Here is a 15,495-nt window from a genome sequence, read left to right as displayed (position 1 = left end):
AGCATTCTTGATTATATTATTGTGTTTATTGCAATTTTGGAGTTTGATCAACTTCTTATTGATTTTATGTGTTATAATTTATACCGATATGAGATTTTATGACATGATAGGGTAATATAATCCATGGATCTACAACTTGCATAGAGATATGAGGTTGGGTACATGTTGATAGTCATAGACCACCAGGTTGAAAGCTAGAGGATTCCACAAATAGTTAATGCAATTGAAATTGTTAAATAACACAAGGAGACTTGGTTATTACAATTTGTTAATTAGATTAATATAGCTCGAGAGAGTATATTGATAGATTAGGGAATTCCGTCAAAAGCATGACTCGAGAATTAAAATCAAAATTATTAGAGAAGAAAAGGGGTAGGTGAACCGAGATTCTAACATTCGTTTATTTATTTTCTGAACTTAATTTATTTGTTTTGCTTTTATTCCATATTTTTATTTTAGTTTATTAATTTATCTCTTTATCATTTTAATTAACTAAGAAATTATACTTGAGGTGAATTTGTCAAACATACGATACTCGTACTCATGTATACTATATTATTACTTGACTCGTGCACTTGCGATTTATTCGAGCTTAATTGATAGACATATTTGAGTTGATTTTCTGTGGTAGTATTTTTTCGATAAAGGGACGACGGTTTGTTGGATTCACAAAGGCAGAACATAATTTTTTTAAAAATATGTGTAAAAATTCAAAAACTTTTTAACGGAGGGGGTCGTCTACCCTCTCCACCCCTTGAATACTTGTTCGAGGGGTGTGTTTAACCCCCTGGTTACATATTCGTTATATACTTTTTTTGGCCACATAAACTTTGTATTTTTCACCGCAAAAGTATCATTTTTCCTTTGAATCCATAACGATCTCAAAAGATAATGCCAAAGTGAGTCCAGTGGCAAGACATGTTTTTATAATTTTTTAGTAAAGACGTTGTTTTATTTTGTTAATGTGGTTAGAGTTTGATATTTGTGCTGGGATTTGAGTATTTATGTTCATATGTTGTGTGAAGCACAGTTGATTGCATTGACTGTGCTGCCGAGGCTTCGGTTGTCAATGTTGTAAATGATGGAATTGAAGCAGCCAAGGCTATTATTTGCAGTCTAATTTTAAGGATTATTCCTTAAACATTTTTGTACTTGCAGTGCGAAACTGTGAAATCAATCTGTGGACTGAAATATTGGATTGGACTTTGGTTATTGGCATAATTTATTTCTATGTTGTTGGAGTTCAATTCTGATAATGAATTACCATGTTTCTATAATTTGACACTTATCATTGTCCAGTGGATTGCTCGAGGCCATGTGAGAATATTTGTCCTGCTAATACAATTTCATATTTTGGAAAAGCTTGTTTACCAATTTGATCTTATGATAAAATAAGTCAGTTCCTATATTTTTTTGTTCTCTCTTTCGCATCCGAGATATTTCTTCCTCTTGAGACATTAATTAGTTCTTGCTCTTTATTCAGTCAATCTAGTTGAATTTCTTTGCAGAAACATTTACATATATAAGGGATGATACTACTACAGCTGAACTACTTAAACTGGATGGGGTTGATGCCATAGAAGTTCACAAAAGCGGAAGGTAGCCTTCAGTAGCATATTCGTGCATGTGAACTTGTTGTATTTGAAGCTTTGTTGAACCTTATTTTTGAATTTCATACCGATTTTAAATTACGCTGCGCATGTATTGGTCAATCATAGGCAGACAGAGTCATTCCAAGAACTTTGGAATAGTTTGGGAGATTCGATTGATAAGCTGAGGCTTGTTGTTGCAAGTATACCATATATGCAAATTAGTTTATGACTGAATTTATCAGTGGTGGTCGTGAAAATCATAAAAAAAATAACAAGTCAAAATGGTGTATTTAGTTTTTTGGATTGGAATATTAAAACTCTTGTGATAATTGCAGGTTAGCTTACCTGATATGAATGAGTTAACTATACCTGCGATGCATTCTATATATGCAACAATAAAAGTAAACCTACATTGCCACAATTTATGGCAGGTAAAGTGGTGTAAATTTCTTGCGTGAAACTGACAATGTATTGAGCAAAAAAAGGTTCAACCGTATCAATTTATTCTAATTACAGCTGGATGGTCGCCCCATGAGTGGGGATATTGGACGAGGAGCAACAAGGAAGGCAATCACATTTGCTATTCATATTTCTGCAGCAAGAGATAGGCCTAAAGGTTACCACCAATCTTTTAGGCTCCGCTTGGATTGAAGTATTTCAAATCCATGGATTTCAAATGCATTTTGTTGTTTAGAGAAATAGCACCACAAACATCAAATCCACTTCTTTTATGTTTATATGGTAATTAATGATAGTTATGATGGATTTTAAGTTCATCCAATAAAGTGATGATTTAGAATCCTTTTTAATTCATCTTAGTAATGTGTAAATAATTAAGTTATGAATTTGAGATTTCTCTTTGTTTCATTGTTAACAATAAAATTATAATTGAAATCCATGGATTTGAAATACTTTAATCCAAGCGCAACCTTAGTTTTCATGAAAGAGTAAATTATCGTGTAGTTCTTCTTACTTAACAGGTTTTCTTCAATTAGCCGGTGGTACCAATGCCCACACAGTATATGGGCTAAAAAAGGAGGGATTATTTGAAACAACCAGCCTACCAGGTACTTAATCTTTCCTTTAGATATGATCATGGCCATGAGAAAACACATTAGGAGACTCAACAGTATTACATATAATATTCCAACTAATTAATTTCAGTGTTGTAGCTTTTGGTGGCAAGTACTTTGTTTTTCGATGGTACCTTTTATTTTACTTTAAGGTGCTAAAAATAACATACCTCAGATAGTTGGCAAGGTTCTGAGTTCTCTGCAAGCGGAACACGGTTACACCCGGATTATCTTCTCGAGGCACTCACTGAATCTATAGCTTTAGTTGGGACTGTCAAATGCCTTACATGACATCAGTTAGTTAAGATAATGTGGAGGTAAAATAGTTACCGCGGTAATTGATTGCTTACTTTTTAGATTTCTTCATTGCCTGAAATCGTAGATAACATTGGATCCCTGGATTTTCCATATCCTTTTTAAGGGTTCATGGGGATTTTACTGATAACCAGCATGATATGGTTTATGTTGCAGAGTGCAGACGTGTCCTATATTATCAGTTCAATTCCAACAGTTAGCTATATATTGAATTCAGAAGACGAGCCGCACTGATGGCATTATTAAACTCTTGTTTCCATATTGAGTAGAAATCTAATTAAGGGAACTTCCCTAGGGTTTCAAGACACTATATATATATATAAAGGGAAAACGACTATGCAGAAAATCGAGAGCTTGAAGATTAAAGACCGAAGATTTTTTGAAGTAATTTTTTGGTCGATGGTTGCCGTGTTTCTGTGTTGTCGTGGCGTGTTGAGAACATTAAAGACAACTAAATTGGCTGAGTGTCGAAATCTGATAGACAAGGGAAAATCTTCAATCAACACCCTATTGGTTCTAATGTTTTATTGTTCTTTGTTTTTAGAGTGTTATTTATTTTCTCACTTTGTTGAGAAAAATAGTTTTTTATAGACAAATAACTAGTATTGCTTTCTGTAAATTGAATATTTTTCTAGTAATTATTTTGCCCTGAGCCACCTCACAAATAATAGTATTATTTGTGCATGATTTTCTCCGAGTATTTGTCTATTTTATGTTTTATTCATGTTTTATAATTTTGCTGCACGTTGACAACACCTACATAAAATTACACAATTTTTTATTCTTGTCACGACGATAAATCCTTTAAAGTGGCATTAGAGCAAACACTTGATGCTACTAAGTGAGTTTTTTGTTATTGTTTTGACAGAAATCTATCATTGATACCGTATCAATGCACCGTACACCGACCACCAATCTTGGATGGATCCAACTTTGCAATCTGAAAAGTAAAAATGAGGTTTTTCATCAACTCTGCAGATGAATATGGCAACGTGTTCTAAATAGTTGGACTCCACCAAAGAAGACTGATGAAGATGACGAGATGAACATGTAGAAAAAGGACAAACGTAAGACTATCGCCTTCAACTTTCAAATGACTCATACAAATATTTTGTTGAATTGTCGCAGTATGTCAATGAATCTAATTTGGGTGATGAATCAATTGCCTTGATTACCAAGAAGTTTGAAGACTACTTGAAAATGATGAGGGACACGAAGAAAACCAGACATATACACTACAAGAAAAAAGCCTAACAACAACGATTTTTTCCCGTTGTCGTAGCCTCTTTCGAACTGTTGTTAAAGGTCATGTTGTTAAAAGGGATGTTCAAAGACTACGATTAAAAATTGTTATCTTTGAAGGCAAAGACAACAGTTTTACAACGGTGAAAAACCATTGTCTTTGCCTTCAAAGACAACGGTTTTAAACTGTTGTCTTTAGCGTTGTAAATGACGGGAGGCGATGGCGGGGAGTTTGAATTTTTTTAAAGCAGTTTTTAACAAAAAATAGTCATAATTTTTTATGTAATATGTGTAATTAGTTGAGGTGTGTGGGCCTAGTGGTGTGGAGGGTGGGGAGACTTGAGCAAAAATGAAAAACTAAAAGAAAGTGGCTAGTGTTTATTAAATAAGTCAATAACAAGGATTTTAAAATGGTATACTTTGAATAGGTTTTTAAAATTTATTGACTTTTGACTAGAATTTAAAATTTTGTTAACTCTAGACCTTTAACTGAATTTAAAAAATTTGTTGACCGCCTTGGCCGCCTCATCCGCCCGAGCGCCCGCCACCGCCGTCTCGCCCGCCGAACAGCTTGGGCCGCTTGAAAAGGCCGCCTCATGCCAAGGCGTGGCGGTCAAGGGTCGCCTACCGCCTCAGCAGCCTGGACCGCCATTTAGAACACTGCTTGTCTTTCAACGTGTTTTTTCAACAACATTAGTGTTAACAACAGTTTTAATTCAGCAAAGACAACGGGAAAAACTGTTGTTTTTTTTTCAAATAAAAAACAAAAAAAAATTAAAATTTAATACAAAGTTTTCTAATATTATAAATAATTCTAAATATAAATTCAAAAATAAAATTTAATATACAATTTTTCAACGCAGAAAATAATATTTACAGACATTCAAAATACAAAAATAAATTTTAACATACAATTCGGGAAAACACTACATATTATCTTTTTCACTGGATAATTTCAACCTACCTTCAGCGGCACTACCCCAATGATGTATTCAAGGGTTGAGATTTAGCATATTTGTGGGGTCCACTGAAAAATAGTAGGGACCCACAAATATTGATAGATCTCAACCCTTGAATCTGCATTGAGGTAATGCTTGTACAGGTAGGATCTCACTTACCCTTTTCACCATGTATGCACGAACACCTGCAGTTTTCATCACCTGGCAAACTGGGCAAATATCAGAAAGTACTTCACAATCTGTACAGAGGCACAAATGTCTGCAAGGCAGTAACAAGATCGAAACTTCTTTGCTTTTGCATGATCTGCATTTTAGCTGACCTGTTTGACAATCTCGATTTTCCACTGATTATTTGTCGATGATTTGTGCCTGAAATTGTGTCGTCTACTTCACTGTTACCAGAGCCTTCAGGAGCTCGAGATGCGCCTTGTGCCATGAGTGGCTCAAGATTGTTCTTCAGAATGTTGATCACTGATTCCTTATACTTTGCTCGATAATGCCACGACTGAGCTTCAGTAGAAACTTGCTTTATTTTGTCCGCCAATTCTTTGATCTTACGATTTACGTTCTCTACTTCAAGCGCCTTCTCATGTAGTTTTTTGTTGACTCCTTCTTCTAGTGTGTTCAACAAAGAAACCGTGTGCCTATGATTCAACTCTCTTACGCCCTTAATATTCTCTTCCTATACATAGAGACACTGTTAGAGGTTGGGAACATAAAAGTGTTGGTGTACAGCAGCAGAGGCATAGGATTACCGTTGGTGCAAAACTAAAATGAAAGTTGCAAAAAGTTGAAGTAGAATATAATCTTATCTGCACTAAAATATAACAATTGTTCTTAAATTACCATACCTCTGTCACATGATCAAGTGTCTAGTGTTCCTCGAGTTGGAAATTTTGGACACATTCCAGCTGAAATTTTGGACACACGAAATTTTGGTCAATACACAACTATATAAAAATATCAAGTATTTACATATCTCTGAAATTTTGGATAACAATATAAATTTTGTTTTTGGTCAATTCTACATGCATCATATGTAAATAAAGTTTAGCAAGAGATCACGATCACCAATATGCATATATTATAGTACACTTGGGATACGAATCGACAGATATAAAACCAATAATCTTATTATGGTGCTGGACCATAAAAGAAAAGGAGCAAATAGACCCCACACTATGCTAGCGATAGAACTCAACTAAGGAAAGTTTCTTCAGGATTTAATAATACAAAAATAACCAGAAAGTATTTTTTTTTTTTCAAGACATACATATTTGAAAACAGCAACTAGCAATGATCCCATTTCGATGCATTGATATAATACATGTCAAATTCCAATTTTACAGTGTTTAAATCTAAATACTATTTCAAATTGAAACAGATTAGTACAGTGTGTGGTCCAAAAAAACATTTATAAAATTCCTTAGTTATCAACAGTTAACCAATAAGTTTATCAATCTTTTGACGCAAATTCTGAATTCTTCGACATTGTTGAAAAATTTATTAAATTTTACACAAGACTGACTTGGAAAACATAGATCATGTGGATATGGAAAAAAGAAGATCCTTCCTGATTCATGAAACTTAAATTCTTGAAAGCTGGAAGGCTGGAATTAACAAGACATATCAAGTGCTTATTCAATCAAGAATCTGAGATATTTGCAACAAATAGTCCTGATTTTTATTGGAAAAATGTTAATGAACGCATGCAAGATTCACAGAATAATATCAGCTCATTTTCGAACGAGAATGAATCAACAGCCGCAAAAAGGGCATGCAAAATTAAGGAAAAATAGATATTTAACAGCTAATTCTCGGAGGAAGTAGAATGGATCAAGGGAAGAGAAGGAGCGGAATACCTGTTTAATGGCTCCAAAATCTCTGAATTTTCTTCGGAAAAGAATGCTTCAAGTTTTATGATCAAGAAAGAACTTCTATTTGTTTAATACACCTAGACGGACAGATTTATTTGGTGAGTTGGGAAGGCTTTGAAATAGCAAAGGATTTTCTCATTCATCATTTGCTAATTACCATTCTAGAGTTTAAGCATCCATATACCTTTTACGCAAATGTATATCCATTTGTGAACCTTCGGTGGCTGCCTTCCCCAGAAAATCTAGTCCATTAGGTGGATAATTAGCAACAGCCCTGGTCTTTAAATTGTTGTTATCACCACCATCAACAATTGAATCTCCAAATATAAATAGGGCCGGCGCCAAGGGCTTTTGAGCTGCTCTAGAGGAACAAACAGACACGGCAATGTACAGAGAACAATTAACTGTACAAGTGTCGTATCATCTGTCTAGAAGACAGGCAAAAAAGGAAAGAGAATCAGTTATTGTACTGATATTGGAAACTAAAAGAAAAGAAGATACGACCGAAATATTTTTACTACCCACACAATTAAGAGTAAATTCAAGCTTTCAATTTCAAGTCACATTAATGATAGCATTAAGTTACATTAATTGATCAGCGTATTGCGAACACTCCATTTGCACCCCAAGACTTTGGTGTGCTGAATCAATTAAATTCTGAAGGCACAGAAAGTCATTAACTTCAAGATTTAATAGAAAAAGAAATAGCAGCTCAAAATAAAAGAAGAATATTTATGAAAATAATTGTTTAACTAAAAACCTTGACGCATCTTCCACCTTCCCTTGCCTGCACAGTCCTTTCATGACCACAGAGTAAGTTACTTGATTAAGCTTCTTTGGAACAAATATAATGAGATACACTTAGATAAGCATTTCCAACAACCAAATGCGTCAATTTTTCACTGAAGTACATGTAACGAGAACCACCACCTCGGCGAACCATGTCTACCAGCTTCCGCATTTCAGATGACTCAAAGCCTACAAGTAGAATTCTGCACTCAGACAAGTATAAATCGTCATCCTCACTTTGAGAGTCATCAGCAACACAATGATCAAATACGGAATCAATTTTTTCCTCATGAGAAGGTGAATCATTCTCCTCTTTGGAAAATGGAAAAGCTTCGCAAAATGTAGAACGCATGGCCAGTTGAGTCTCGAGATCAGGTTCTATCCTGAGCAGACAAAATCTTCGACAGAAATGTCGGGCCTATCTGATACAATTGAAGACAGAAGACCTATGGGAGAGGAATTTGCTGATTAATGATTAATTGGAGAGAATGCAGCTGACAGGGAATAAGAGGAGATCATGGTGATGCTGAAGACACGCTTGACTGATTGCTTGATTATGCTCGAACATGATTATGACTAAAAGTCAGATAGAATTCTACACTAATTAGATTATTAAAGAAGGAACATAAGAATAAATAGAGGGGTTGTTCTAGGATAAAACCGTATCAAACTGAATGTCTCTCCAAAATCATTTTCCTTAATGTAGAATAATCAGAGAGATGGAGAGATCAAATAACGCAGCTCAATCATATTCCAACAAATACACGAATCTTGACAAGACACAATTTTTATGAGCTGAAGAATTAAAGAGATGACCTTCTCATTTACATTTTACTGCCACGGCATAGAAAGGTTGTAGAGAATATCTGGGTGTCAATTTCATATTTGAAGCATGAGATGGTCATTATATCCTGTACCTTAAAAATCAAATCCACAACCTCAAAGTAAAGACCGTTTTTTGCCTGCCCTCCTGTAAGAAGCACTCCATTAATCAAATTGAGTTTCTGCAATTTAAATTACACAATTAAAAGCACATCAAGTCGTGGAGCATGATAATATAAGTACTATGTGAATGCATAACAAAAGTGAAACTAAGAGGTAACCAACAAATTAATTGCTACCATATATAGTCCAGATGATTAAGACGGATAATAAAATAACAACTATCGAGCAATGAAAGAAACAATAATAACCAACAATCATAATTCAGAAATTAAAGACAGTGAGAGAGAAGTTAAATTGAGAACGTCCAATAAATCAAAATATATCATCAGCTCTCCAGCCCATATTCTGGATTCTTCTAGCAACAGCGCTGTTGTGCGGTTGCCAGTACGCCTATGATCATGCACTGACCTTAAGATTTTTCAAATCTTCTCAAGTATATTTCACATTGAAACTTAATAGAAAATTGGTTTCCTAAATTTACTTAACTCACCAAGAAAATAGAAATCGAATGTTTAATCAAAACAGATTCTACAAATCGCAGAGCAATCAAATCATGTATCACAAGGAAAACCATGGCCATATAGTAAAGCTCGAAATAAGGCTGGAGTGAGCAGATAAAAATTCTACCTGGAGTGGTTCGTGCGGTAAGAAGCTCTGAGAGTTCGAATCGCGACTGGTTTCGCACGAAAATTGGTGGAGTTGGTTCGAATTGGTCCTAGGGTCGCTTACAACCTCCCATCGGCCAACAAACCACCGAGAGATCGGCCGGAGCAAAAATGACTCTCTCACAAATTTCTTTTCAGTCTAAGGGTCCGTTAGACTTTTCTTATATTTATAATATAAACGTTATTCTTAATGACAATAATGCCATTTTGATTAAGGTGAAGTAATGTCATCAAACGTTGAATCTGGTTCAAACTTGATTTTGTGACATAATAAATATTTTCATCCTCGAATAAATATTCAATTGTTTCAACTGGATAAAATCTAATAGTGTGTAATTCTTCTAAAATATTAACTTTGTTTTTCTTTTCGTTACGCTTTGCACATTCATTTGCATAATGTCCTTCTTCATTGCACAACCAATATGTGCAATTCTTTCTTTTACCCTTAGGGCAAGGTGGTTTTTTGTTATCAAAATTTTTATAAAATTTTCTTCTATAAGCTTTTCTGAAGAAATTCTTTTTAAATTTCTTTTTCTTATAAGGAATAAATTTTCTATTAAATGATTTATAAGGTTTATTAGTTTTATTATATTTCTGCCGTTTTAGATGTTTGTGTAGCATGTTTGTTCTACAGCCATATTCTTTTACTGTGAATTCTCTTTTATCACAACAAAGTTTATTGTTTTGTTTATAAGATTTAGATATTCTTTTATTTAATGTTACCTCATGACATTTTTTTGTTGTTATATCCTTGATAAATTTAATAGCTCCTCCCAAAGTTTTAGCATAAGAGCTAGTTAAAAATTCATCTTTACTATTTATTGGAATTTTTGGTATTTTATTAAAAATACTTAATTTATAATGTTTCTTTTTATCAGCGTCTATTAATTGATAATAGTTTGTTTCATAATCACAAATAAATTCTTCTAAATAACATAAATTGCATAATTTAATATTATTCAAAATAAAAATTATTCTATTTTGTTCTATATTTTTTGTTACTAAATTAGCGTCATTATTAGAAATTTCTAAAAATTCTTGATAGAAGGCATCGACAAATAATTCGAAATATCGATGTCCTGTCATTCATTGTGGTAGATTAGTTATTACTAAGTTTTCGGCCCAAGTTCGCACTGCTCCTACTAAAGTCATTTTTATCATTCCATGAGTTAGAACTTGTACATTCTCATTTTTGTCTAATAATGGTGTTAATTGAATTTGTATTGATAGCTCATTTGCCCAATGGTCTATCCTTGATTTTCTTTCTTTTGCTGTTGAACATCCTAAATCTAAAATATTTTGTTTTACAAACCCTGATGTTTTTTATTCTCTAAGAATATCTCTAATATCCTTATAGGTTTCTGAGTAATTATAAGGCCCAGAAATATTAAATTATTAATTATGGAATTTGAGAATTAAATTTCATATTATGGGCTAATATTGATTTGAGAAGTTATGGGAATTATAGATTTAATTTCTGAGCCGAAAATATTCAATTTGAGAATTGACGGATTTTGAGAATTAAATTCCGAGAATTCTTAAATTAAAAGAATAAATATTCAAATTGAATATTTATGGAATTTGAGATTAAATTCCATGTTTCGGGAAGTAAAGAAGATTAATTTTGAGGATTCAACCCGATCAGGGACTGATTTGCAAATATCAAAGTTTCGAGGACTAAAGTGCAAAAGGTCGTGATTATGTAATTTAATCCAAACTTATTTAATTCTAATCCAAGTATATTTAATTTGGAAATATTTAGAGTTTCGATTTAAATTCTAATATTCTTAAATTAATTAGGATTGAAATTGAATTAAAACGAAGGCCGAGGACTGAATTGCAATTAATGAAGACTTGAGGGGTTAAATTACAAATATGCAATACATATCCGATTTTTAATCAGATTTATCAGCATGATACGTGTATTACAAATGTGGAATTCGGAATTCTGAACAGAGCAATTCGAAGCCTTCTCTTTTCTTTGAATTTTCGATTTTCAAACCCCGTAACTTTTGATCTGATCGTCCGATTTCAATTCTGAAAAGTGTTCTGGAATCCTTGCGACGAGTACTTCGACTTGATTTTCAGACTAGTTTTGAAGGCTAACGAATCAAGACGCCGAATTCGAACCGAATAAGATGAAGTGAGATTTGAAGCGTTCAAAACAGAAGAAATACGAAGGTATAAGACGACATCGCGAGTCAGGGAGTTTGAAACTCAAGATCGATTATTCTTGAGTTGTCCCGCCAAAACCACATACGTATTTATTTTTTTGATTTGATTTTGATGTTGTCGATCCATCCCAGGTAGTGGATCTTTGATTTGAGTCGATACGATTATGATACGAGGCTATATTGAATTGATTCTATGTCAAGGTTGCGGTTAACCTTATTTTCTAGCCCAGAATGGCTACGATAGATGGATATCCATGTCAAGATCGTTTACGAATCTTGATGGCAAACGACGTTATATGAATCAATTCTTAATCGAGATATGCGTTATGTACTCTATTGTTGAGTCGTTTATAAATAGAGTTGATATGATTTCTTTAACGTTTTATATATGTCGATTATACTGGGAATATTTTTTCACCGGAGTTTATCCGGCTGTTGCTTTATTTTGTATGTGTGCATTGCAACAGATGGGGCAGAAGCTAGTCTGAGATGACGTTGATAGCTCGGGAGAGAGACTTAGCAAGTGTGGACTCGGGTTTTAAGCTGAAAAATGGTAGTTTGATAGCATTGAATTTGACATGAACTTGTGATTTAGAAGCTCACTTTTGAGACTTAGTGTAGCTTATCGTTTCATGTTTTTATGCTATTCGTTTGATGTAATAATTGCATGGATTGATGCTTGAGACTTCATATATGTATGTATGCATATTTTCAGATTTTATAGCATGTGTAGAATCCATGTTTGATGAGGAATTATGCTTTGATCCAAGTTTTGACAGCACAAAATATTTCTGCAGATTTTCTGTGCAGAGTGGCAGCTCGATCGGTAAGATTTGATCGATCGAGCGAGGCCTGTTATTGCTGAGCAGAAACTTGAATTTTCTTGCTCGCTCGATCGGTAAGATTTGACCGATCGAGCGAGGCCAAAATATGTGCAGTCCCGAGAGATGGATTTTATAGCTCGCTCGATCGGGTGAATGTTACCGATCGAGCGAGGCTCTGGAAATTTGAATAAAAAAAAATTTTAGCTCTTGGTTTTATTATTCCTAATTGTTTGATTAATTGTTTTATTAATCATTAATTGTCTTAAGATGAGATTAGCAACCAGAGGTCCTCACAACAGTAATGGTCTCTATTATATTCAAATTCTTCGGTTTTAATTCCACTGCCTTCATATGTTCGTAGTGTTACTTGTAGTCTAGAATCATCTTCAGATTCAGACTCTGAAATATCCATATCTCTATATTGTTCTGATTCTTGATGTGAATGATACAGTTCTTCTGTATTTATTCCTATTTGCTCAGAATCAGATTGATCTGTTTCACTAAACATCTCCATACTTGGTTTTTCCATAAATGAGGGGATTTCTATACCATGATTCAATTTTGAATGGTGATTCTTCTTCCATTTTTCCTTTTTCTTTATCCTTTGGAAGAACTTCTTTAAGATAGCTTAGTATTTCTTTACTATGTCTTTCTTGTTCAATTATTAATCTAGTCGTAGCTAAGTCAATGTATTCTTTAAGATTTTTCTCTAATTCTTGTATTATTAGATTAATCTTATTAATCTTATTCTCTAAATCTCCTAGATCTTTTTCTAATTTTGTTAAGGACGTCATTACGATGAAGTTGATTCATTAACAATAGCTTGTTTAATTTTAAGAATATTTTGATTCATTGTTCCAATTTTTTCTAGTATATCTTCATCATTTCTAGCAAATAATAATGATCTTCTTAGTACAAAATGTTTTGTGATTTGAAGGTCATTTGAACTCCATTTTTTATAGGGATTTATTTCTTCAATAAATGTCTTTCGAGGGTGTTCAATCCTTGTAATATTTTCAAACATTCTTTCAACAAAAATAGTTGGTTTTGTTGAAATTATTCCTGTTTGAGAATTATTACTCATTGCTAAACCGACAACATACTTTATATTGATTGGATGGTTTTCTATTAACATAAGATTATTTCTATAAAAGTAATAATCTAATGTTAAAACATCATTTATGTTTTTATCAAAAAGAGATATATTGTACTGTGGATAAATACAAAATTTAATCTTTTTGTAACATAAATTTTCTTCAATTTTTTCAAGAATAGAATCTTTAAAATTTCGTATCCTTTTATCACGAACTGTGATTTCAATTGGAGTATCTATTCCTTCTCGATAATGAGCTGATATTATTATTTCAATTCTTCCGATATGAACATATTTCAGTTCAGATCGTTCTTTTTCACTGGCTTTTACCATGATGGTATCAATATCTTGAGTTGTTAATAATTTCAGAGTATTAGATCTTAATTCGTTGAAAAACGCGTGAAAAGATAAGATGCGTAAAGAGATAAGATTCTATTTACTCTTATAATAAAAGTGATGAGGGACCACTCATTGACAATACATAATGAAAACAGTTCATTTTTCATCTGAATGGACGCCTTTACATGTGGTGTGGTCCACGATTATAATTTTATTACATTGATAATTCGCTGTCTGTATCACTAGTGGCTTCAGACCATTTTTTTTATTGTTTTCTCTTCTTTGACAGCTGTTTCCTTTGTCTCTTCTTCAGTCTTTTGACAATGTCCACATTTGTGAGTAGAAATTATTGTACCTAGTTTCTTGCATATCATCTGTTGTGTTTCTCTGGTCATGTCAACTCTTGCTTCATAAATCGGAGCTTCGAATTGAGCTAACATGGCTTGTTCTTTCTTTTGGATTTTCTCCTTGTGTCCAATGGTTAATAAAATTTTACTGGTTGCAAAATTTATTTTAACTTTTGAGTTTCCATCAATCTTTCCTGTCTTTGGAATACACGTATCATGCTGATAAATCTGATTAAAAATCGGATATGTATTGCATATTTGCAATTTAACCCCTCAAGTCTTCATTAATTGCAATTCAGTCATCGGCCTTCGTTTTAATTCAATTTCAATCCTAAATAATTTAAGAATATTAGAATTTAAATCAAAACTCTAAATATTCCCAAATTAAATATACTTGGATTAGAATTAAATAAGTTCGGATTAAATTACATAATCACGGCCTTTTGCACTTTAGTTCTCGAAACTTTGATATTTGCAAATCAGTCCCTGATCGGGTTGAATCCTCAAAATTAATCTTCTTTACTTCCCGAAACATGGAATTTAATCTCAAATTCCATAAATATTCAATTTGAATATTTATTCTTTTAATTTAAGAATTCTCGGAATTTAATTCTCAAAATCCGTCAATTCTCAAATTGAATATTTTCGGCTCTAAAATTAAATCTATAATTCCCATAACTTCTCAAATCAATATTAGCCCATAATATGGAATTTAATTCTCAAATCCCATAATTAATAATTTAATATTTATGGGCCTTACAATTACTCAGGAACCTATAAGGATATTAGAGATATTCTTAGAGAATCAAAAACATCAGGGTTTGTAAAACAAAATATTTTAGATTAGGATGTTCAACAGCAAAATAAAAAAAATCAAGGATAGACCATTGGGCAAATGAGCTATCAGTACAAATTCAATTAACACCATTATTAGACAAAAGTGAGAATGTACAAGTTCTAACTCATGGAATGATAAAAATGACTTTAGTAGGAGCAGTGAGAACTTGGACCGAAAACTTAGTAATAACTAATCTACCACAATGAATGACAGGACATCGATATTTCGAATTATTTGTCGATGCCTTGTATCAAGAATTTTTAGAAATTTCTAATAATGACGCTAATTTAGTAGCAAAAAATATAGAACAAAATAGAGCAATTTTTATTTTGGATAATATTAAATTATGCAATTTATGTTATTTAGAAGAATTTATTTGTGATTATGAAACAAACTATTATCAATTAATAGACGCTGATAAAA

General features: G+C 32.9%; 1 protein-coding gene and 1 pseudogene across 1 annotated transcript; one reads left to right on the top strand and one right to left on the bottom strand.

Moving 5' to 3' along the window:
• The first annotated feature begins 1,931 nt into the window (after positions 1 to 1,931).
• On the top strand, positions 1,932 to 3,967 carry LOC140881979 (uncharacterized). The gene is made up of 5 exons (XM_073287680.1): positions 1,932 to 2,023; positions 2,109 to 2,208; positions 2,573 to 2,659; positions 2,841 to 2,982; positions 3,849 to 3,967. The coding sequence occupies exons 1-4, from the start codon at positions 1,943 to 1,945 to the stop codon at positions 2,954 to 2,956; spliced, it is 384 nt and encodes a 127-aa protein (XP_073143781.1). The 5' UTR covers positions 1,932 to 1,942; the 3' UTR covers positions 2,957 to 2,982; positions 3,849 to 3,967.
• Positions 3,968 to 5,052: 1,085 nt separating this feature from the next.
• Positions 5,053 to 7,862, bottom strand: LOC140877481 (probable BOI-related E3 ubiquitin-protein ligase 3; annotated as a pseudogene).
• Between the last annotated feature and the right edge of the window lie 7,633 nt (positions 7,863 to 15,495).

This window comes from Henckelia pumila, chromosome 2, assembly GCF_033568475.1.
Source record: "Henckelia pumila isolate YLH828 chromosome 2, ASM3356847v2, whole genome shotgun sequence".
NCBI classification, from domain to species: Eukaryota; Viridiplantae; Streptophyta; class Magnoliopsida; order Lamiales; family Gesneriaceae; genus Henckelia; species Henckelia pumila.
This window is presented reverse-complemented; position numbering and strand designations above follow the sequence as displayed.